Source organism: Bacillus rossius, chromosome 7 (genome assembly GCF_032445375.1).
Source record: "Bacillus rossius redtenbacheri isolate Brsri chromosome 7, Brsri_v3, whole genome shotgun sequence".
Classification (NCBI taxonomy): Eukaryota; Metazoa; Arthropoda; class Insecta; order Phasmatodea; family Bacillidae; genus Bacillus; species Bacillus rossius.
The window spans coordinates 42,637,377-42,661,137 of record NC_086335.1 but is presented as its reverse complement, the minus strand read 5'-3'; the positions used below and the strand labels follow the sequence as shown (position 1 = coordinate 42,661,137).

The 23,761-nt window shown below is 35.3% G+C and overlaps 1 protein-coding gene across 1 annotated transcript in view; it reads left to right on the top strand.

Annotated features, from left to right (window-relative positions):
• Positions 1-23,761, top strand: part of LOC134534541 (uncharacterized) — a 49,479-nt gene that overhangs the window by 24,522 nt on the left and 1,196 nt on the right. Inside the window, exons 2-4 of the mRNA XM_063373024.1 lie at positions 14,296-14,406; positions 15,798-15,866; positions 19,877-19,918. Coding sequence (XP_063229094.1) covers positions 14,316-14,406; positions 15,798-15,866; positions 19,877-19,918 — 202 coding nt within the window. The 5' untranslated portion in view covers positions 14,296-14,315. The remainder of the gene's footprint in view (positions 1-14,295; positions 14,407-15,797; positions 15,867-19,876; positions 19,919-23,761) is intronic.

The window sequence follows — 23,761 nt, the reverse complement described above, 5'->3', positions numbered from 1 at the left end:
TGAAATAATGTTTTCATACGACCAATCATTACTGCAAGGGGTGGAAAATAACTGGGGTTGAAAAATAAAAAATTAAAATTCCCTTAGTAAATGCTATCTAAAATGTATGTCTGAAACCATTTTTGATACAACTAAATATTGCTAGTGAAATAAACAGGGGTTAAAGGACAAAAAATACCTAACTCCCTTATTAGGCAAACCGGTAACATATATTATAAATAATTGTAAATCTTCTAATAATTATCTAAAAGTTTGGTCAGAACAATTTTTGATAGGACGAACCATTACTACAGCGGGTTCGAATAGAATAAATATATAAAACTTCTGTTCTTATTTATTGTAAAACCTTCTAATTTTTGTCTAAAAAATTTGTCTTAGTAAATTTTTATGTCACCAACTATTAATGCAAGGGGTGTAAATAACCAGGAGATGAAAGAAATAAAAAAATTATAATTTTTTAGAACGTATACTATCAAAACCGTTATAATTTATTGTACAATTCTATACCTTATCTAAAATCTTGGCTGAAACAATTTTTTAATGGAACGAACTTTTACCATAACAACAGAGGTTAAAATAATAATAATAATTCCTTACGATCATAATCGTTCGAGTATATTTTCAACCATCATAATATTATTTAAATCTTGATACAAGGCATTTCTTAGTCTATTTATTAGTTTCAAGGGATACAACTATCTTAGTAGGCATAATATGAAATTCGTTCCAAGCTATTCAATGCTAGATGTATAAAGTTAAAAATATTCGAAACATTTTCGCTGCATGGAATATGAGAAAATATGTTATCAATCATTTTTGAATATTAGACAACATATGGGATGCCATGTACATTAAGTTCTTAAATTGTTCCACAGGTTTATGGAAGTTTCTAGAACGTTTCCAGAAAAAATAGATTGTTTTCATATATACCTACGCCTGTAGGCTGTGCCGAAAGCATTTATTTTTTAACGCTAAAGTTTCGTTTTTGCGTCTTGCACAATATATTAAGGGTCTTTGAAAACGTCGTTTCTAAAACTTTTTGCGTTCTTGTTTAAGTAATCACTTTAGAGAATATAAGTTATCCAGAGGTGCCCACCCACCCCAAACACTATGACTCACCTGCCCCCCCCCCCTAACCTAAAGATGCGCCACCCCCCCTCCAAACCGAAATTTTTTATGCCATTTTCTCAATGATTTACTCAATTATTTTATAATATTATACTTTTTTAGTATTATATTTTGTCACATTTTGCATTAATTAAAACTGGTTTTCTAATAATAATTTTGGTCATATCAGGTAATATTTCCATCCTGAACCGACAGATGCCAAACTGCTTTTGCAACTATCAAAGCACCAGAAACGTATTTTAACATTAAAAGCTATAAGTATGTAAATAATGTATACATTTTTCTCGTCTTTTAACACCCCCCCCCCCTGAAATTTTAATAACGCAGTCTTAGTCGTTACCCCTCCTTGTGGGCACCCCTGAGTTATCTCATTCAGTCATACGAAATTACCTTCTGGGCGTTATTTTTTTTTCGGTAACATTCTATATACCTATTACAAATTCTATACCACTCTTTGTTACATCTACAGCCTTCTCTGGTCTGACTTAGATGATATCATCACGGAAACCAAATACATTGCGGTACATTTTCGGCAGTTACGTAAGAATAGTAGTTCGGGATATCTCCCACCGAAATTCCTCTCGCGCATACAGGTCGGAATGTTGTCAGCACTCGCTCTCGTGCAGTTGTTTTTTTTTTTTTTTAATTCCTTTCCACTCCGCTGCCAAACTCTATCTTGTCCTCGCCGTCGGAAGCCTTCGGCCGCGCTGCGACCAACCCATTTCCTCGGACAATGAAACCGAAGCCCATTGTGATGGGAAGGGACTGGTAAAGGGGGGGAGTGGGTCACAAAACACAACACGATCGAACCCCGGCCTTTGTTGGAGATGAGAGAAGAAAAGGAGGGCGAAATTCGCGCTCCTCCGGGGAGAAACTTCCCGTTCCGCGGGCGAAACAGTTTAGGGACGGCAAAAATGGTGCTGTCCATCGACAATTCATTACGTAACGAGTTATTTTTTTTTGTCTCTCTCGGGTGGAACTCAGTGCGTGTCTGATACAATTTTTTTTTTGTTCGTTTGGTATATCTAGTGTCAGGTATTGTAAGGAGCAAATGTCTGAGCCGAAGAATTGGTGGCTTCAGTCCCGACCTAGATTTCCACAAGAAGAAACGGAAGGTATAGAAAGGCACTTTATAAAAAAGTACACAGTATCATTAAAGGACTGTTTTCAGCAATTACAAAGCCATAATTCTATAATCTTATTTATAATACAAATAAAAACCTAGAATGGTGTTTATTAAATACATGTTACGACTTTTTAATTTATTAATTTATTATGTCGTATTAGGAAAATTTTATAACCACATAGAGTAAATAAAAAATGCGCTAATATTTATTTTATATCTTCATTTTAATCGATACTTTTTGCCGCTCTCTTTTTTCTCCGCACCAGTTTAAGTTTAACCAATTAAGAGATGTTTCTATGGGAAAGTGATTATTTTGTTGGAGGTTAGAGTTGGATATGAAATGACCGAGTTAAGTTCGAATATATCCGACTCAGATTTCGAGCACAGATATGTTTTTATACTGTAGCCATGCTATCCCGTTATATTTATCCTTAGTGTTTCAGCGGAAATCATTCTCAAACATAGTATAGACCCACAATGACACTGTGTTGGACTTTCGTAAACTGGGGCCATTTTTACTAATGAAATTCTATTCTAAAAATAGCAGAAATAGGCTACAACTTCACTTATTAATAAAAATTTCACTGAATCAATGATGTTTCAAGGTTTTATGTCCATTTACCTACAACTCAACATGATCACTATGTGTTACGTGAAAGAAAATAAAAAAAAAAATAAGTATCTCGCCAGAGATGTGTAATATCTCACCTCGGTAACGAGCAAATTCTTGTTCTCATGTTGCAAATACACTTATAATACGAAAATCGGACACGAAATTTAACGTATAATTCATTAAATAATGCCAGGATTAATAAATATACGAAAATTGTGTTTTCAGCTACATTTCTTGACGCAAATCACTCGTAGTTTCCACATCCGCCGCTAGAATTCGCTGCCGAAACAGTTACGTTAACTATTGAATCATTTGATTAGCAAAACCGAAATTTAAATCTACGTTCTGAAAAGCCTCAGGTAAAAGTGAAAAAAAATTCATAAAATAATAAACCCCGTCTTTAGAACTAACATTCGAAAATAATATTTTTTTAATCCTGCCCATTATATTAAAATTCATTAAACATTTAATACTATCAAGTTTCCCTTTGGCTTTGTGAACTTTGGTTCACGCCATCCACCACCGATGGCAGAACCGTGGTTAAACATTTCCGTTCCGTGTGACTTCCGTTCCATTCACGAAATTAATCCTACAAAAATGCTGTTTACCGGCGTTTTGGACAGAATGACATTTTAACATAAATCTGCGGACACTTAAAATTGTCATCTACAGTCAGCACATGCATACATATTGTTTAGCAAAGTTTTTCTCACAAAACAATGCCCGAAAAAAAAGCCTAAAACACTGCTTGCTGCACACCAGCAATATTCTGGAACATCTAACATGATGTAGTTTTCCGATATTACTGCAGTGATCTAAAATAAAACTAAAAACGAGGACGTAACCCAAATTTTTCCCTCCAAAAGTGCGATGTTTTGACTCCCCTTTCCTTTCAAAAACCAAGCTATTCTACCTTTAAACCCTCCCCCCCCCCCCTTTTCACTTTGCATAAAGTTGATCCTGTTCCCTTTGCCCATTCCAGCAAATGTTCAGCCTCCCTTATTTTTATGTTTGTGCTTTCTGGCGCTGTCACGCACGTCCGGCTCTTAGTACTAGTCAGTCTTGCAAAACTTATATGTGTGTCTGTATGCTCAAAATATTTTTGTTGAATCTTTTTTTTTTAAATTAGTATTTCTTTAACTTTTTTTTTCATTGATATTCAAGGTAGATATGTTAAAGACAGCAACTGTTCAGTAATCATTTGAATTTGTAGTAGGACTACGACGGTGTCTGTAGCAAGATAATAATGGTATATATGTATATGTGCCTATGAATTGTTGTCATACTGCTCACTTCTGTAGGATATGCTACTGCATTTTCACAAACGCTGTCAAACAATTAAAGGTAACGTAACGTACAATCCAGCTGGACCTGTTTTACCTTATATGATTGACATCTCTTATCAAAATATTTGTTTACAAAAAATATATATTATGGTTATGAAACTCTGTGAATTTATTTTATTGTCATGTATAGCAAAATTAAACAAATTCTCAATGCAAAACTCTGGATACAATGAAGAAGCAATGTTTATTATTGTGTTAACCTATAGCAAATAACTAAAATGGCTTTGTAGACTACCACTTATTCATAAGTATTGCCACTTTTGACATAAACGAACGAATACAAAATATTGCAAAAAATTAAATCCTGTTCACGTTAATAACTATAAAACAAAAATTTTATACAGTATAGCGCAATCATAATAGGTACAGTATTTTCAACGAGTACAAACATGACTCATATTGTTCTCTTGCACATGATTTAGTCGCTTTTCCAAAATTATTTCTTAATAATAAACACCAAGTTATAGAGTTAACGATTCTTTACTCAGAAAATACCAATACCTTAGCATAATAATCAAATGTAGTCTACCTGTTACTGAAAAATTCCCTATATGGGTGAAGGAACATATCTTTGTATTAATAATCATTGGGTGGCATCGCCACCAGTGTTTCTCACTCACTACCGCAGGTCAACCAGAAGGTTTATTTTAGACTTGTCGGCGTTACTCCTTGAAAGGTCTCGTGGCCCTCAGAAGTGTCGCGTCATCAAGGTAAAATTAAGACTCGAAACTGCAAGAACAGTGGCGTCCTAGCTGCGCCACTCCACATGACGGCGGTCCCGGGATCCGTATAACCCTCCAAGGAGACAGAGATACGCGCGGTCTCTGCCGGGCAGGGGAGTTGTTTTCAGACCGCAGCCCGCTAACGTTGTAAGTGTGATCAATACGAAACAGCTTCTTTCGTCGATGAATAATTTACATTGTTTGGACAATTAGGAAAATAACAGAACATCTCCGCGTATGAAAAGGGGACTCACTAATACTTTTTCAAGGAATAATTTATAAAACTTAAAATATGTTATCCAAAAAGACTTTATTTTACTAAAAAAGCATTGTAAACATCGCTGCTGGAGACGACGCCACCCTTATATCTTCTTATATATAAAATTCTCGTGTCACAGTGTTAGTTACCATACTCCTCCGAAACGGCTTGACCGATTTTTATGAAATTTTGTAGGCATATTCCGTAGGTCTGAGAATCGGCTACTATCTATTTTTCATACCCCTAAGTGATAAGGGTTGTCCACCCCTAACATTTTTTTTTTTTAATTTTTTTGGACAACATATTTTTTTATATTTTTATAAGGTGGCATTAAAAAATACATACAACAAATTTTCACCCTTCTATCACCAAACCCTAATTTTTAATAGATTTTTATATTTTTCTACCCCGGTCGATAGCTGATCAATTAACACTTGATCAACCTTCCCCGCCTACGGCGAGCTCATTACCTGGATTAACACATAGACCACATATTAATATGAAATTCTATCCCTAAGAGAGTGAAAAAGTGATAATTTCATTTTATAACAGAAAAAATCATAGGTCATATACATACAAATAGTGAGTGAGTGTCATTTCTCTATGTCTGCCACACGATCATACACATAGTAAGGTCTGGCAAATTCATATTTTTCTCCTTGGTGAGACCAGGGGCCTATTCCACCAATAAACTTTGCAACTTTTCACTTTGCACTTTGCACTTTTCTTTCTTAATTCTGTTCCACGAAAATTAGAATTCGCAAATCAAAAATTGAAAAGTGCAAAGCGAAAAGTGCAAAGACTTTGCACTTTTGAACGTGTATCTGTTCCACAATAATCTCTCTCTGCATAACTCATATATAAATATTTGCAAAGTTTTCAGAGGATTTGCAAATATCATTTTGCTTTTGCAGTTTAACTTTTTACTGTGTGATCTTATTTAAATAATTAGTTTGAGGTGGTTAAAAGTGTTGTTTGTTATAAATTTAGCATCTAAGTAATTATTTAATTTAATTTAATGTGGTTGAGAGAAATGAAAACATAGGTAGTAGTAACATAAACACATAATCTACAAAAGTAAAAGTAGGAAAATAAGGAGGCGTATTATATTGCATTCAAGTGATGAATCTGATGAAGATGACAGAGTTCCAGTAAGGAATGTGTACAGATTAAGAATAATTTTCATGATTGACAATGATATTCATAGTGCTTTTAAAAGAACGTCAGTCCATTCCTTCTCCTTTTGTTTCTGTGTTACTGTACCTACTCGAGAAACTTGCAAATAATATATCTTTTTTTTCTTTTATAAATTCTAATACTGCTAATTTTTTATGCACAACTGCTATTTTCTTAGTCATCATGCACTCTATAACCTACAAACTAGACAACAGTAATGTAAACAATGAATAAAATAATGCAAAGGCTTTGCAGACTGGCTGTAGGAATGCAAAGAGGTTAAAAATTTTGGTGGAACACATTTACTTTGCACTTTTCAGTTATATGCAAAGTGCAAAGTGCAATTTGAAAAGTTGCAAAGTTTATTGGTGGAATAGGCCCCAGCCCGCTTAGTGGAGCACGCAGCGGCTAGCAAAATAAAGGCGCTCATAGCAGTTTTGTTCTTAACTTCGTCAATATATAGAGTTGCCTTGAATTTTAAACGCACCATCGTTTGATGCGTTTGTCATGGCTTTAATTTTCTTTTGTTTGTGCCGTATGCGTTCCTATACAATTCATCCGATTGCGATGAAACTTTGCTGATTTGTTATGCGCATGCCCGTGAAGGTTTCAGAGACGGTATAACTATTTTTCAATAGTTGGAGCACAAATCGTTTCAAAAAATGTGTTTATTTCATATTATATAGCGGCACTTCGTCTGTTTTTGTTGTATAAGTGCGTACGCATGACACAATTTATTTAAATATAAAAGAGAGAGAGATAGAGTGATATATATATATATCTTCTATATAGCTCTATACATCTATATATCTCTTTATCTAACCCATTTCATTCTCTATACCGCACTCCTCTCAACTTATCTCTCTGTCTTTCTGTCTATATATATATATATATATATATATATATATATATATATAGTAAGACAGAAAGACAGAGAGATAAGTTGAGATGGAGCGCGGTATAGAGAATGATATGGGTTAGATAAAGAGATATATAGATGTATAGAGCTATATAGAAGAGATAGAGATAGTGGGAGTTATATGTGTATATATGTACATATAAAGAGAGAAATAGATATATATAGAGATAAATATATATTTAGAGAGATGGATAGATGATTTGTATATGCGTAACTACTTCAAATATATTACAAAACAAAACTGAATGAGGCATTGCAATGCATGCTGAGCTTAAGCTAGATAATGGAATCTTTTCAATATTAGTAATCTCTTATTTTTAAGGTTTTTTCTATAGTGCTTTATAGAGTCTAGACTACATACAGACCACCAATTTTCAGATATATGCAGGTAAATAACTATATACTGGCAGAACAACGTCTGTCAGGATCTGAAAGTGATGTAAATTATTTTGCACACTACTGACTACATCTGATTTCAAAAAAGGTCCCCTTCACCCTGTGTTCAGCCCGGGCAACGCCGGGTACTGCAGCTAGTTTACATATAGAATTACGCGTAATAACTATCATTAGAACTATTATAATAATGTATAATTATTTTCGGCTATATTCTGTTTCAAAATAGGAGTGTGTTACCCATTTTCTATCCTATTCGCCCCCCTGATCCCATTCACATTATTTTAAGGTATTTTGTCAGTTAATTTACTTTCAGTAATGATAGAGCAGAGTAAAATTGTCATAACAATTTTTTTTTAATTTCAAAGGCATTAAATTTTAATTCCTGACATGTTTCCACATAATTTTGTAACAGGACGTAGCAATACTTCAATAAGTTAATTATTTTAAGGAGTGGTAAAATTAACTACATTATAAATACAGTTGGTGAAATCTGGTGTGTTTCGTAACTACCAATTCGAAGACAAGGAATTAGGAAATGCAAAGCATATTTGTTGTAGATATTTCAGATATTAATATTTTTTTTTTTGGAAAGTACAATTTTGTGTCATAGCTTTTACTTGTTGTCTGTGGGGTTTTTTTTTAGACCCTACGATATTTCACGAATACCATTTCTCGAAACTTTTATACGTTATTCTAATTTTGTACCGAGACGCTAGGTACTAACGTCGCTTCTTGCACAAAAGGGCCGTGTGTTTTGTGCGCCTGAACGAGAACAACTGGGCGCAGGGGGACAATCGGCAACAGGCCATTGTCGCCGCTGACATGCGCGCGCGGGCACAGAGGAGACATCTGCAGGCGAGCCAGTGCCGCCAACCCACGCGACGACGCGACGCGACGGCTGCCGGTGACGCGGCGACAATGGCGCCCCGGGGGTCAGCGGCGGCGGCGCGGGCAACTATAAATGCGTGGCCCCGCATGTATATATAAATCCGTGACGTCGCTACCAGCTACTGCCGCGCGGGCGCTGAGAGTCTGTACGTCTTCCTCGGCCGGCAGGTGAGGCGCGGACACACGCACACATGGTTCATGGACCACGCAGTATCTCAACACGCGGCGCACCAGGCGACCACGTTACACGAACTCACGCAGGAGAACGGGAATTTTTTTTTTTTTTTGCAAACAAATAAAAATAAAACTCCATGCAACAAGTTTTATTGGCAGCAACTGAAACTTTACAACTTGCCTTTTAAGGAGCAACAATCCAAATTATCAGTTTAATTTATCGGTTGGTAATTTTTTTTTCTTGTGAGACTAACTCAAGAGTCGTTGTCTACACGACTCGGCCAAGGACTCCGGATGAACTGAAACAAAGAATTGGAGACGAAATTCGTGGCAACCCAGCTGACACGTTGCAACGATCAATGGGGAACCTGAACAACAGATTAGATGAATGTATACCTACGTTGACAAGGACGCCATCTGAAGGACGTGTTGTCATTGTCATAGTTCTTAATTTAGATTTTTTATCCTTAAAAGTCAAGTTGTAATGTTTCAATTATTGTCAATATGATTTTGAGTTGTTGCATGTAGGCCTATTCTATTTTTAATTTTTTGCCAAAAGTTCCAGTTTTTCTATGTCACCTTGTAGAGAAACGATTTGTAAACCACGCAAAGCGCAGTAACTGGAAAAATTTCGCGGATTTATAGTATCTAAACACATGTAATCCTACCTTGATATTGCTTTTGTGATTGGCTCACGGTTTATCTGAAGGACTCTGAGCCAATGAAAAAGATTCAACCAAAGAAGCATACCAGTTGACAGGTCTCACAAGTCAGTAACCAATGAGCAGGTGGTATTTTCACAGTATGTAGGTAATTTTGGTGTCAATCCTGGAGGTCATTGACACCGCGAATTTTTTCCAGTCCGTATCCATTTCCAACTTTTTTGCATTTTGGCTTGCGTTTCCGTCAGAAATATTTGGAGAGAAAGGCACCGAAAAGTTTTTAAGACGTAGTCGTTACGTGCGTAGAAGCCCACTATGATCTTTCTTTTATGTACATCTTGTTTACACTTGTTCTACTTCCAAACATTAAAATAAAAAATAAAAACACTAATAAATCAATTTATTTACAATTTATTTTGTTTTCATAATAAATATGGATAAATCAAAGCAGCTCTGTGTAGAAGTTTTTTTTCTACTGTTTTACAATTTTAATCTCTATGGTTGGTGATGTCTTGCAACTTGCGTACTTTATGGACGACTGTGATTTTCTTGCATTTATTTGCGTGTTGCGTTATTGCGTGGATCACGAACCTGGCCTTAGTCTCTGTCCCACAGACCGAGTTGGTCATTACTATGATTTGTGAATTTTTCCTTCAAATGTATTACCATAGCGCTCTCGTATCATATGTTTCGCTTCCAAGTTCTTCAACACACAGATACTTAATATTATCTGAATACAGTAACACGTTACGCGAAATTTTATGAGCATGATCACTTGTATACTTGATTTTCAACTCTCGAAAATAACGTATGGTTAAAAATCTAGTCACGAAATTGGTGACGGAACATCAAATGGAATAGAGCCATCGTGTTATATAAAGTCAAATCCTTTGGTTAACATCGATGACAAGAAAACAAAATAACCAACATTGCAAGTGGGACGAAGTGTTATGAGTTACACAAAGTCCGCCAATGAACTCGTTTCCGGCCTTTAAAATTTCAAAACTTCGTTATATTTACTAGTCAAGCTGTGCTATGACAAGAAAAAACATTGATTTATTGTTTAAAATGTCGATTTCATTCAACACAGACTGAATGAAAATTTAAATAAAATCCAAAACTGGCCTTTTGGTTTCGGTTGAATTCAATGCATGGCAGGTTGGCTAGCAAATTGTGGGACATAAATTAAACGGGTGGTAGGGAATGCCAAACAAGCAATTTTTATTGACGAAACAATTCCCGGAAATGAAAACCTGCCAAGTTATAGGCGTGGACTGTAGCGCGCAAATTTGAATTTGGCGGGCTTCACGGGACTGCACCAATGACTGTAAGTACTATTCAGCCCTCAGCGAATCCCACTCGGATATCATGAGTAGTTTTCAAATCGCTTTGTTCTTCCTGAAGCTCTGCACACCGTATGTGTGTCCAGGGAGACGGGATCCTTAACATATCAGTAGGGGCAGGCATTTTTCGCGAAAAAATCTGAACGCCCATTAGACTGCAACACGTTATGCCCGTGCCAACTGTTTCTTCCTCGTGATTGGCGGCCGTCTGCGAGAGAATCCATTGCCTTATTCCACCGAGCCATTCAAGACGCGTTTGTTTCCGAACATAATTGTTGTAATTGGTGTGCTGACAGTGGACATTGTACCTGAAATAAACTCACCCAATAAAGAAACATAGACGATGCTAGTGTTTTGACTCTTAGCAGTCTCGAAATCTTTTCGCTAGTCTCGAAATATTTTCGCGAAAAATACATGCCCCTACATATCATTCATCCCTGCGAATGTGAAATATGTTGTGCTGTTGCTGTTTGTCGCTTCTGTAATCGCAGCACCGTACTCAATAACAGTCAACACTCCGCTAAACTCCCAAAGCCAAACGCATAAACGTAGCATAACCAACTACCCACTGTGCTGTACATCAGACTGCTAGTTGCCAGTGGCTGAAGCAAGACTCACAATCATCAGTCTCGTCCGTCCGTCAACCGTCCGTCTGCCATACGTCCATCAACAAGCAAAACGATTCACGATGATACGCTCGTCATAATGTTTATTTCTAATTAAATGCTGCCAACAACTATCAAGGCTAATATTTTCAAAGAATTTTCTTTTGTAACGTGTTACCAGTTTGTCGATCATGTAACTTAAGCACTTATAAATTATTAAACAAACTCTAAAATTGTTATTTAAATATATATTCAAGTTACTGTGAATTATTAATTTTTTTGTGTCTCAGACAATAAATCATTGTTTCATATATCAAACTCAAAACGTGTTCATAGGCAGGTAAAGAACATAATACTGAAGCAACTTAAAAAATTAGACAAACTAAAACTTTTAAAATGAAGATAATGCCTTTCGGAAATTTTTAAGGTTATAATTTGATTCGACCGTCCGTCAAAAGTGGAAGCTTTTGACGGACGGACGGATGGAATTTTTCGGGCCATGTGATTGGCTGAATGTCACGTGATTGACGGAAGGACGGGTGACGGACGGATGAGACGGATCAATGTGAGATCGGCTCAACTCCAAAACGTTTGCTCTCGACTCGTAGAACGCAGAACATTTGAAAGACATTACTCTGCGATCGCGCGTCCTCAAAATTCAAACTGATCGAGCCTGTGACTTAACGGGGTTTCGTTTGCCAGACATAAATTCCTTAACAAAAATTGCTTATTTTGGCGTTCCGTACAAGCTAATAATGTGCGCCGGCTTTCACGGCCATTGTCTGAAGTAGCTTGGCTTCTGGGTTGTAGCCGTGTCCTTGGCAAATAATTCACCAGCGTTTCGGACACGGCTACAACCCAGAAGCCAAGCTACTTCGTTCCGTACAAGCATTAAATTTATTTTTTCCCCAGAAGGCGAGCAATGCTTCATTTCACTGCGTTAGTGCAAATCGCTGGCTTTGAGAGGTTCCAGCCGCGTCAAAAGCGAAGGCATAGCAGTCGGCATATTTCAAGGGAGCTACCTAACATCATCAGAACGTAACAAAAAGTAGCATAACGCAAAAAAAAAAGGTATAACGCTCACAGCGCCACAACCAAGAAGAGAGTGGTGTAACTAATTGCTATTTAACGCCATGTTTGTGCCGCTTTAGCGGTACCGAGCGATTGGATGTGTCGAAGCCTTGCGGCTGCGGATACGTCAATTGCACACTACACACGTCGTTCTGTAGCCTCTTATACACTGCTATACTCCGAATTTTAAAGGTTTATTTAAATATGAATCCTCGTAAGTTTCAGGGAACGTGTAATTTCGCTTTGCTAGCCTCTCTAATCGCGAATTAATGTATCACATCTCAGCTATCAAGTTACTTTTCAGCAGAAGCAACGCTTATCGCATAGCGCCGTTAGTGAACTCATGCAGGACTACAACCAGTCTGGTAATTCTACTTCTGAGGCCAGTTCTGCAATGACACGGACACGGGGATGGATCACGCAGACGTAGAAGGACATGTACAGATTAGCTCGGCAATGCTGAGCTATTAGGTTTACGTTGCTCATTTCGACCATCAGAAGCCGAGTACTTGGCTGCGGTTGTAGCCGTGTTTGTTTATACGTTAAAAATTATTTCAAGTACAAGAATATCCAGTGTTCTATTATTACCTTGCGTTTATTTTTATAACACACTAGCTAATACCCGGCATGCGTTGCAATTCCTCTTTGTAATTTTTTTTGTACTTTATTTTAAGTTTGTACACACATACAAAGCATCTCTCTATCTCTCTCTTTATCTCTCTGTAACTCTATATAACTCTTAATATATCTTTATTACTTTATATTCATCTCTCCGTATAACTCCATACCTCTATGTATATATATAGATAAATATATTATATGTATCTTCATATACCTATATCTATATCTCTAAATAAATACTGTAAACTTCTCTATATCTCTAACGCTTTATTTTTATCTCTTTTTATATATATTTTTTCTATGTATACATATTTTTTTATTTCTCTTAATCGATATATATATATATATATATATATATATATCGCATTATATATATCTCTAGCTCTATACCTATATATATCTATATCGCTCTCCTTACTCTGTATTTCTCTTTCACTCTCTCTATCTTTATCCCTCTCTACCTTACTCTATCTCTCTCTGCCTCTCTTTCTTTATCTTGTTTCCTCTATATCTATCTATCTTGACTTGCAGTCTACCATTTTTCGGACCATAGAAAAGAGGAATTGACATAAATACTATTCGCGTGCCATCTTAATTTCTGCTTTACGGGTTGGTATTATCTAAATCTCACCTAGACAGTGTGACCTTCCCCTTTTTTCGAAGGCAAAGTGTGAAAAGTTTCAACTCAATTGAATGAACGATGCGTGGACGTATAGAAGACGAACACACAAACATTCATTTTTAAATATAAACACATTTTAAATTCCGCCAGTGCCATGATCTTGAAATGCAATCTCATCGGTTAGCATTCGTTACTGTCTCCTTGCATTGTGGAAGCAGCAGGAATGTTCCGGGGTATGCGTATCCGTCTCCGTCTACGTGCCAGTCACAAGCACAATCATTTTAGCTATGTTAGCAATACATTATGAAAGCCACCATCTAGCGGACGGAACCAAAAACTGCTTCAAAAAACTAGGTATAAAGTGAAGTGAAAAGTTAATGTGGTTTTCATTGCTTATTACAACAACAATTTCGGCAATAAAGGTTAATGCTTCTTGCATTTTAAAAATCTGATTACTAGTATAATTTCAAGTATTTATTCTTTTATTATTAAAATAAAAATTATTCAATTTTATTCATAAAAGTATGCAATCATTTCATCAATGTTTTGATATGACGTTGTCACGTTAAACTATCGTCCGTAAACCGACTTTACAGACAACCTATTTTTTTTTTTTCATTTCAGAAAGGTTGGTAGCCGCGGGGATGAGTCGGATCGCGCTCGTCGTCGGCTTGTTGGCGTGGGGCGTGCTCGCAGCCTGCGCCGCCAGCAAGGACGGCTTCAACCTGTACAAAGGTCAGCACCGGGACGAAGAGGGACACCTAGTCGCACACCCGAATACTTCCGAACACTTCCGAAGATCACCGCTCGCTCGCGCAACTTTGTGGTCAGAACAAAACAATAACTTTTTTTTTGGTTGCGATAATCGTTAATTTCCACGATTTTAGAGTACTTTGGATAAAACTGATCAAACTACAAATTTTCGTTGCTAGCTTCGATCACCTAACGGTGCGAAAACGCGAATTGGACGTACAAAAAAGATTTTCTTTTCGAGAATTTTATTTATGTAAAACACCTAACATTAAGTTAATTTACAGCAGAAAACAAAAAAAAAAAAATCCGAGAATCATGATTGTGGATCATTCGGGTGTAGTAAATAGGTTTTTCTAAACACAAAGGTGTGATATGGAGCGCTTTCTGAAAAATCTGTCGATTATACCATGGGAAAAGAGAGATGTTTTGTATTATATTCCCCTCTAAATTCTTCACAAAATTCTGATAAATAGAAGTTCTTTAAAATCACATTTCAAATACTTCCTTTTCGATGATTTGTGTTTGATTAGATTATAGGTAAGAGAGCACTTTTTAGGATGCCAAATTAAATGATATTGTTTGAACACAATATTTATTTTTGCAGACAAAAATTATAATTTCGGGGATACGACTCTGATAATAGTTATAGTCTGTTTTACTGAATCAGAATACGTCTGAACTCTTGCTTAGTATTTTACTTCAGTCTAGACGACGTTAATATATATATTTTTTTAATTTGTTTCTGTAAGTTATCAGTTATAACTGTTCTAACTTAGAACTTCTAAGACAGCCTATGGTTGAACGTAAACAGGTTTACAGGGATAACTTTTAAACGAATATTCCAGAATTTTTGTTGCAGCTGGAATGCTCTTTAAAATGTTCCTTTCATCATAAATTTGCATGTTTGTGCTACGAAAAGATTAAGTTCTAAAGATTTGCTTGAAAACTTTATTTTAACTTTTTCGATAGTTTTGCAGTCCCCTTAAATTAAAGTTGCAAAAATCTTTCCCTAAACATGTTTGCAGCAATATGAATAGATGTTCTGTCTGCCAATAAACAAGCATTTCCAGATATATATGATTATTGAAATTTATGCCTCATCCATATGTCTAGCGTATGTTGTAAAAATAAAAATTATGTTTGATAGAATGATTTTGAATACAAAAGCCGTAAAATTCAGAAATTATTTTAACATTCTTTATTTCGAAACTTTTTGTCTTCTGTTAGCAAATTCATGACATTAAATCCAGTGCTTTGAGATTGTTTTTAAAACTTAAAACGCCCGTGTGACAGTTATCTAACAGCTTTATTGCCCTCATATATGTAGATTTATGTGTAAGACTCATGTGCGCTTGTTTCGGTTAAATTTTCAGATTTGCTTCGGGGAAAAATAGACGCTGATGAGCCACCCGAAGAAAACGAAAATTCACCAAAACTTGTTTGTAAGTACATCAGCATGTAGTTAGAAAGGCTGAGAATTGGTCTATTTTAGTATGATAGGTATTGCTTGGGTTTATTCTATATATTATATTATTGTATGATACGTAACGGATTAGTTCAGAAATTTGGTCATGTGTGTCTAGCTGAAAACTTGTTTCCTTTTTGTCTCTACTGGATTGCTATCGCTGTATTTTTATCAACGAGAATAAAAAATTTTTTTTTGACATCTAATATTATAAGTACAATTATAAAAAATTACAATCACGAAAATTTTAATCACGTCTTTTGAGTATATCGTGTAGTAGTGCGTGTACCTACATATGATTTTGTTTACACATTTACCATGTAAAGTATTTGGGGAAGGGTAGGACAGAAGCCAGTCACTCCTAAGGAAACTCTTTTACAAAGATAATGCTTGAAAATACAGTTTTAGGCTATTTGACGATACCCTTAAGTGCTTTTGAAACTCCTGCCCTTGTTATTTTTGTAAAATAAAAATTTTTTGTCTAAACTAATTTAGCCACCCTACCCCCCCCCCTCTTTCCTCATTTTTTACTACGTTCTTCAAACTTATTGTTACAGAACATTGTTTTGAGTATGCTTCTTATAACCTGTGCCTTGTTAATATAAGTGTAAACAAATATGCACATAAAACAAAATACAAATCTGTTTGAAGAAAATCAGTATCTAAGTGAATTTAAAAAACAGTATAGTTCATTGAATAAAATTACAACCGACAAACCACATTTTAAATAATAGGTAAACTAATTCAAGATGTAGTTTCGGACATACACTATTTCTCATTAAACTGTATATCTTGAGAAACCTCAGTCTGTTTGTGCCTTAAGAAGGGAATAGATCTCTCTCCCGAAACGTCGCAACTTTTGTCTTGGGAAAAACATACTGTGTTATTCTGTGCTACCATCGTTGTGGTTTTCAAAATATCTGGTTTGTCGCTCAACTGTGGCTTACGGAGTTCGTCTGTGCTGTCGTCGCTGTTTTGTAACATCGCTGGGTTCATCTGTGTGTCTCTGTATAGCCGCTGTTTTTATTTTATTTTTTATATATTTCAAGTTTCATCGTCGAGTTGTTCTGTTTGCCGTTGTGCACCATAAATTTACTTTGTAAATGGAATAAATATTCATGTAAACTTACATATTTGTACATTTACATGAAAATAACTGTATCACTACAAAATAGTGTTAACATTGATGTTTTGTGTGGCCCCAGTACCTCAATATTTAAAAATTATTTGTAAACTCTTGTTTCAATAGCTTTCCAGTATTAGCTGCGCAAATTAAGGGGCCCGCCTCGTCAGGGGTGTTAGTGAGGCAGGGTGATAAGCTGGTATTTCTAGCACGGTATATATAGCATCGAAGCACAAGGCTCTGAACTGACGCGCAGTCTTCTCATCGTCACAGGATAACTGTGAAATTTCAGCGGTGGCCGTAACGTTATATGGCCGAGAAATGAAAATAATGTTGAAATGCAAGTCCCGTAAGTGCTTTCAAGAATCTGTACCGGTTGTATTACGCCTAAAAATTACTCCGAAAACATGCGTTTTAGCAACTTTAACTCTTCTTAGAATACAGTTTAAAAACTTAATCCGAAATCTAAACTACTTTTCGACCCTCAGCGAACTATTAAATGCTTTTCGTGAACCGACCCCACTCGGATATCTTGAGTAGTTTTGAAATCGCGTTGTTTTTCCTGAAGCCAACAGTGATATAACAAGGTAAACTTTTCTGTGGCTTTAAAACCAAATAAATAAAATGTCATACCATAATTTCATGCTTGTAAGCACACGCATATTTTAACTAAAAACACTTTTATTTTATTTTTAAATAACTTTACCATCGACAGTGCAAGCTCTTTACGTATTTTTTTACTAGTCTATAGTTGATTGTATACTTTGTTATTCAAACTGATTAGCTATAAAGTAGAATATTGTTTCGTAATTTTGAATTAAATAACTAATTGTGATTGTAATATGAACTGAAAGTATGCAGAAAAAAAATTCTCAAATTAATATTTTAAAATTTCAGGCTTTTAAATTCCTTTTAAATATGCTACATTTCTATATAAATTTAATTTGCATTTTCTTTGTACTAAACGTTCAATGAGTGATACACGTTTTATTACCATTTTTTAATGTTTCAGACAAATAAATCTCGGTTTTGATTAATAATTACAACTTGCAATTATAGAATTAGTGACACTTTTAAAACCATTAGCAACTGTACAATTTGTAAAAATTTATAACTCTTTTTTAATGATCTGTAAACATTCATTAGTAAAAACTTAAGCAAAAAGTATTTTGTAAACACCATTTTAGTTTCTGTTTAAGAATTTTGTGAAAACCCATATAACAAATTATTTACTATGAACTTTATCAATCTTTATATCTCTGTGTGTTGTGTTGTTTCGTGTTTTGTCGTAAAGTTATTGATATGTGTCATTGTATGTCTTGTGTTTTTGGTTGTTATTCTATGTGCTTATATGGTACCTATTTTTTAATGTATGTGTCATATTTCGTTTATAAGTGTCGTCAGGCACAAGAAACCGAATTTCAATTTCATCTGACAGTTTTAAAGAAGCAGAATAATATGCTACGGATTGTAGTATTTTTTTTATTTCGTAATAGAAAAAAGACTTATTTTTGAAAGACTGCACCTGTGTACTGATGTACGTGCTTATGTCTCCCCTAGAGAGCCTGTGCTGCTTGACCTGTTCCAACAAACTACACTACACAAAAATATTTCCCTCGAATTTCAGCATCTTAAATATACATTTTGTATACTTTTAAATTAATATGGACATTTAAAACATTGGTTGTCTGTAAAGTCGGTTTACGGACGATAGTTTAACGTGACAACGTTGCATACTTTTATGAATAAAATTGAATCATTTTATTTTAATAATAAAAGAATAAATACTTGAAATTATAAAATTAAACAGATTTTTAAAATGCAAGAATAATTAACCTTTATTGCCGAAATTGTTGTAATAAGCAATGAAAACCACATTTACTTTTCACTTCACTTTATAAACAGTCGACGATACAGTTCACGTGTAGATGACTTGTAATTAATTTTAAAAACTGGCGTTTAGCTATAAAGTTTAAATATAATTATGAACAAGTTTTCATATAAATAAATTGTAATCAAATATCTATCATCAATTAATTGAATCACCATAATTTTTTAGTCAATTTTAACATAACCTATTATTACTGCACTCGTCGACAGCGTAACGGAACAATGTGCGTAACGGGACAATTTTTTCGTGCGTGCAGCACACATGATTATTCATTTATTTAGTTTCTGATAAAAAGTATAACAATATGGTAACATTTATTGAGCTAAGAAAGTTAAATAATTACTGCGGAAAATAGGGTGATCTTACAACGAAGAAATTAATTTTTTGTAGAAGGACACAGCACTGAGTTGCCAGTTCATCTCGCCTATTTCCAATCACTATTTTGGACTTAGGAATACGCCATTGATATTTTGCATGGCATGTAATAGAGAAATGTCATTGGCCACGCCAGGAGGTGAGATTAAAGGTATTTAAGCCAACTATTTTCCAGTGTCCTCCTGAGAAGCACTTAGAGTCTTTCCTTAACCCAGACCCCTCCCATACACACGTAGTTTTTAGTTAGGTTAGGAAAAAAATAAATTGTGTCCTCTATCAGTCTGATTGTGCTTAACTACGAGAACAGATCTCAGTGCCCGAAACGTCACAACTATTTTGTCCTGGGAAGCCTAGTGCATTATTCTGTGCTGTCGTCCTTGTGTTATCCGTTCTTCAGGTTTTCTCTATGACATACACGGCAAACTAACAATGGCTTATTACAAAATAATGATTTCTATCAAGTCCATTACCTGTATTCCACTATCTACATTACAAAGCATAGGCGTTACAACAATAATAATAATATTGTTGATTTGTTTTCCAGTGAAAATTGAAAGAAATTAGTTCAACTAAATTTATTATTTTATTTTTTTTCCAGATTTTTTCCGCACACCTGTCTCGAAAGAAAATGAGGGTCAAGGTAAGTTAACTAGTGAACTTGTATGTCAACACATACGGACTTTGGGACACCGTTTATAGTAGAATGTTAGGATCCTTACTTTTCTCATTCAGTTTCTCGTTTTATGAGTTTAATTTTTTTTCTGTATTTCATAATACGGAAACCTATTGTGGTTTTCCGTCCATCAGCCCGGGTGTTTACGGTTTTTTTTTAGATAGAAACACAAATAAGATTAAAAAATTGATTTTATTTCCACAAAATACGTGTTTCTTTGAAACGGCACAGGCTATAGTATTTAATTGTTTTTTTTTTTTAATTTATAGAAGTAATAGGATTCTTCTCATTTAAAAAAGGAAGTCAAAAATATTATTTGAACCTCTTTTCGGCCATTCTTTATTAAAATTTTCCATAGTCTTCTCAATCACTCCAGGTATATGCTCTGGCGGTTCATTACTATTAGCCATGGCCAAATTCTTACCCAGTACACTTGCTCTGTTTAACTGTGTGTTAGCGACTCAAAATAATTATCTGGTGAACAGACGTTAAGCCCAAATTTATTCGAAGAGTTCACAGCACCATTATATTACGTTCTAAATGTTATACAAGCCGTGATTTTAATAAGTACCATATTGAAACCAAAAATAGACTTTCCTTAACAGTTCTATTTTAAATAATTTACTACTTAATGTCATCAATATTAAGGCACTTATCGTACAACGAGCCTTCTATCACATCTTCATAGAAGTCCGCCACCTGATTTAACGACCATTGACCCCTATCCTCATAGAAGTCTCCCGTTTGGTTAATCAACCGCTGAGACCTGAGGAAACTCATCAGATAACAACAAAATCATAAAACGTCTGTTCCCTTTCACGTTTTCGTCAACTTTCTGCACCAAATCTTCAGTAAAGCCTCAATTCCACTGAGGCAACATTTTGGGCGACATGCGACATACGACAATGACGCACAGGCTGTTGGCTTTCAACTAACTAACGACAGAATGTCGCCCTCTTCGTTCATCATTAACATTCGTGCGGCCATCTTTAAAAGCTCTGACCCATTTCCGTATCATTCCATCAGACATAGGTGTTATTCCATAAACTTCACTGATTTGACGATGAATTTCAACCGCTTTCGCGCCTCTAGCATTAAAAAATAAAAACGAATAACTGCGCGTATTTCACAGTTGCATGCATTGCCGGATGCATTTTAAATATTCAAAAACAAACGTAAATACGGTCGAAAGTTTCCATGATAGCGTCTGTGGCTTGTCAACAGATGTAGGTATACATGCCAACCACAGCGCTGCAGCGGCCGAATTTCGAAACTGTAAATATTAAAAAATATACCCCTCGTACAACAAAAACTTTAGCTTAATGTGCTTGGAAGTAATTGCAAAGCGGGTCCAAGCTTGGAATAAGTAAAACTCCATGGACCCAAAAAAATGATTTATTTGTTTTTAACATACACTTAACACGTTTTTAAAATATATTGGATACTGAAGTCCTAATTACTTCCACGATCAATAGGAGACAGGAAGTGCGTATGTGATATTTTAATGTCTGAACTTAACGTGTAGATTGAGATTTCAAATACTCTTTCACGTACGTGCGCACGCCACGTGTAGATGTGAACAGCAGTGAGGAATACGTAAGTTTTAAGATGAGTGTGTTTGTATGAATGTAGCTTTATGTTACGACTCACGCTAGGACACTGAAGACTACTTGATTTTTTTTAACGTTTTCACTGACGTTCCAATGAAATTATATATACGTATGTAGTGATTGAACCATCTAATACTGAAAATGTTACAAAACTATTTTACCAAGATATTTACTTGTCAGAAAAGTTATTAAGATGCGTTTAGTGGCGTATAAAAAAGTACCGTTTGGTAATCTTGGACTTACAGTAACTCTGGGGTTAAAATCCAGAGGTTAAGTTGTTACAAACAAAGTAGTGTCTCCTATGTTAATATAGATTGAGAACAATGTAACACAGGTCGCAGGCTTACGCGGCCAATGTCTGTAGTCGCTTGGCTTCTGGGTCGAAGGCGAAGATAGGACCACCGACCCAGGGCCCTGATGCTCGAAATCGTTCGACTTTATAGACCATTCGAGTCGAGTAGAGTGATGAACTCGCATACGACTTGGTGTGTTCAACATTTGCTATGCTCGAGGTGCTACTTGTCGCATGCGACTTACACAAAAGTCTTCGAGACGGAGAAGTCGAGTGGATTGTGGGAATTCGGAGAGAACTGTGAATTTGTCAGGATGGCTACTCTGCTCGTGTTCCAACTGGCCAATCAACGATCGCCGTTTCGTTTGTTGTCGTGTTCGGTAGGAAGAAGACAAACTCTTTATCAAAACATTTTTTTTTATTTTTCCGTGTGTTCGTGAATGCCTAATTAATTAAAATTGTCGATTAGGTCAGGTCAGTTACATTATAAATACTTTCAAACTAAACTGACATTAAAAATAATATGAATTAATTTTAATGTTTGTTCAGTTTTAAAGTATTTATAATGTAGCTGACCTGACCTAACAAACCAGGACAAAGGATGAACAGTAGGAACTCACGTAATTTTTTTTTTTACTTATTACTTGCGCAACAATATCAAAATAACAAATAAAACATTAAAATTTGAAACGTTAAAATCTCGCCTAAGTTAGAGGCGGGTACAATTCCTTTGCCATTAGTAGAAAATGATGTAGTCGTTCACGTACGTCGCGAAAAAAAAAAAATTTCATACTCGTAAACAAGAAACAATGGTGAAAGCCGCATGAAAGCACAGGTATTGTGATGAAAATTAAAAATTCGATATCTCCTAAAGTATTTGGAATTTCTTATCTCCGCCGTGTTTAATGAAAATATGAAGTTAAAGAGCACAGAATAAAAGTATTTTCGGAATTTAATTTTTTTTAAACAAATATCGCCCAAATATGAATATTAAAAAATTCGATATCTCCTAAAGTATTTGGAATTTCTTATCTCCGCAGGGTTTAATGAAAAGATGAAGTTAAAGAGCACAGAATAAAAGTATTTTCGGAATTAAATTTTTTTTTAACAAATATCGCCCAAATATGAATATTAAAAAATTCGATATCTCCTAAAGTATTTGGAATTTCTTATCTCCGCCGGGTTTATTGAAAAGAAGAAGTTAAAGAGCATATAATAAAAGTATTTTCGGATTTTTAGCATTTTTTTTGCAAATACCGCTACTCTACATATTTACCAAAATTAAGACTAAGTAGCATTAACTAGTGTTGTGTTTACAGTATTGTAATGAACATGTAGGCCTAACCATTAATGTTCAGTTTGGCGTTAGGGAGCAGGCTACATAGGCTAATTTTAATGTGGATACACACAAGACATAGACGTTCACTTGGAACTAAATATGACAGGCTATTACCACTGTCACAGGAACAAACCAAGCATTTTAACATAACTGAAGTAGGCCTACCTATTTAAACCTGTATAATGCTTAAACAGGGGGTTTACTTATGTTTATCTTTGATTAGCTATTTATTTTAACTGGTAACTTAATTCAGGTATGCTCCAAGGAGGGATAAACTGCCATTCTGTGTTAATGGTGCTGTAGTGTTTGACTTCAGTCAATAATTATATTAAAAATGTACTACAGGCATAACTGCCTTCTGCATAACATTGCACTCTGACAGGTAACGAACCATTTGTTTTGTCACCGAAACTACACATAAGCAAGCACATAAAGATAACAATAGGGCTTCTTTGGTTTTTATAAGGTGCTAACAATTACTTTAGTTTCAACAGAAAGTGCAGTTGTACGAGAAGGTGCTGGCATAACCTCTTCCAGACTGCTAATCAGGTCTCCGGCACACCGCTTGT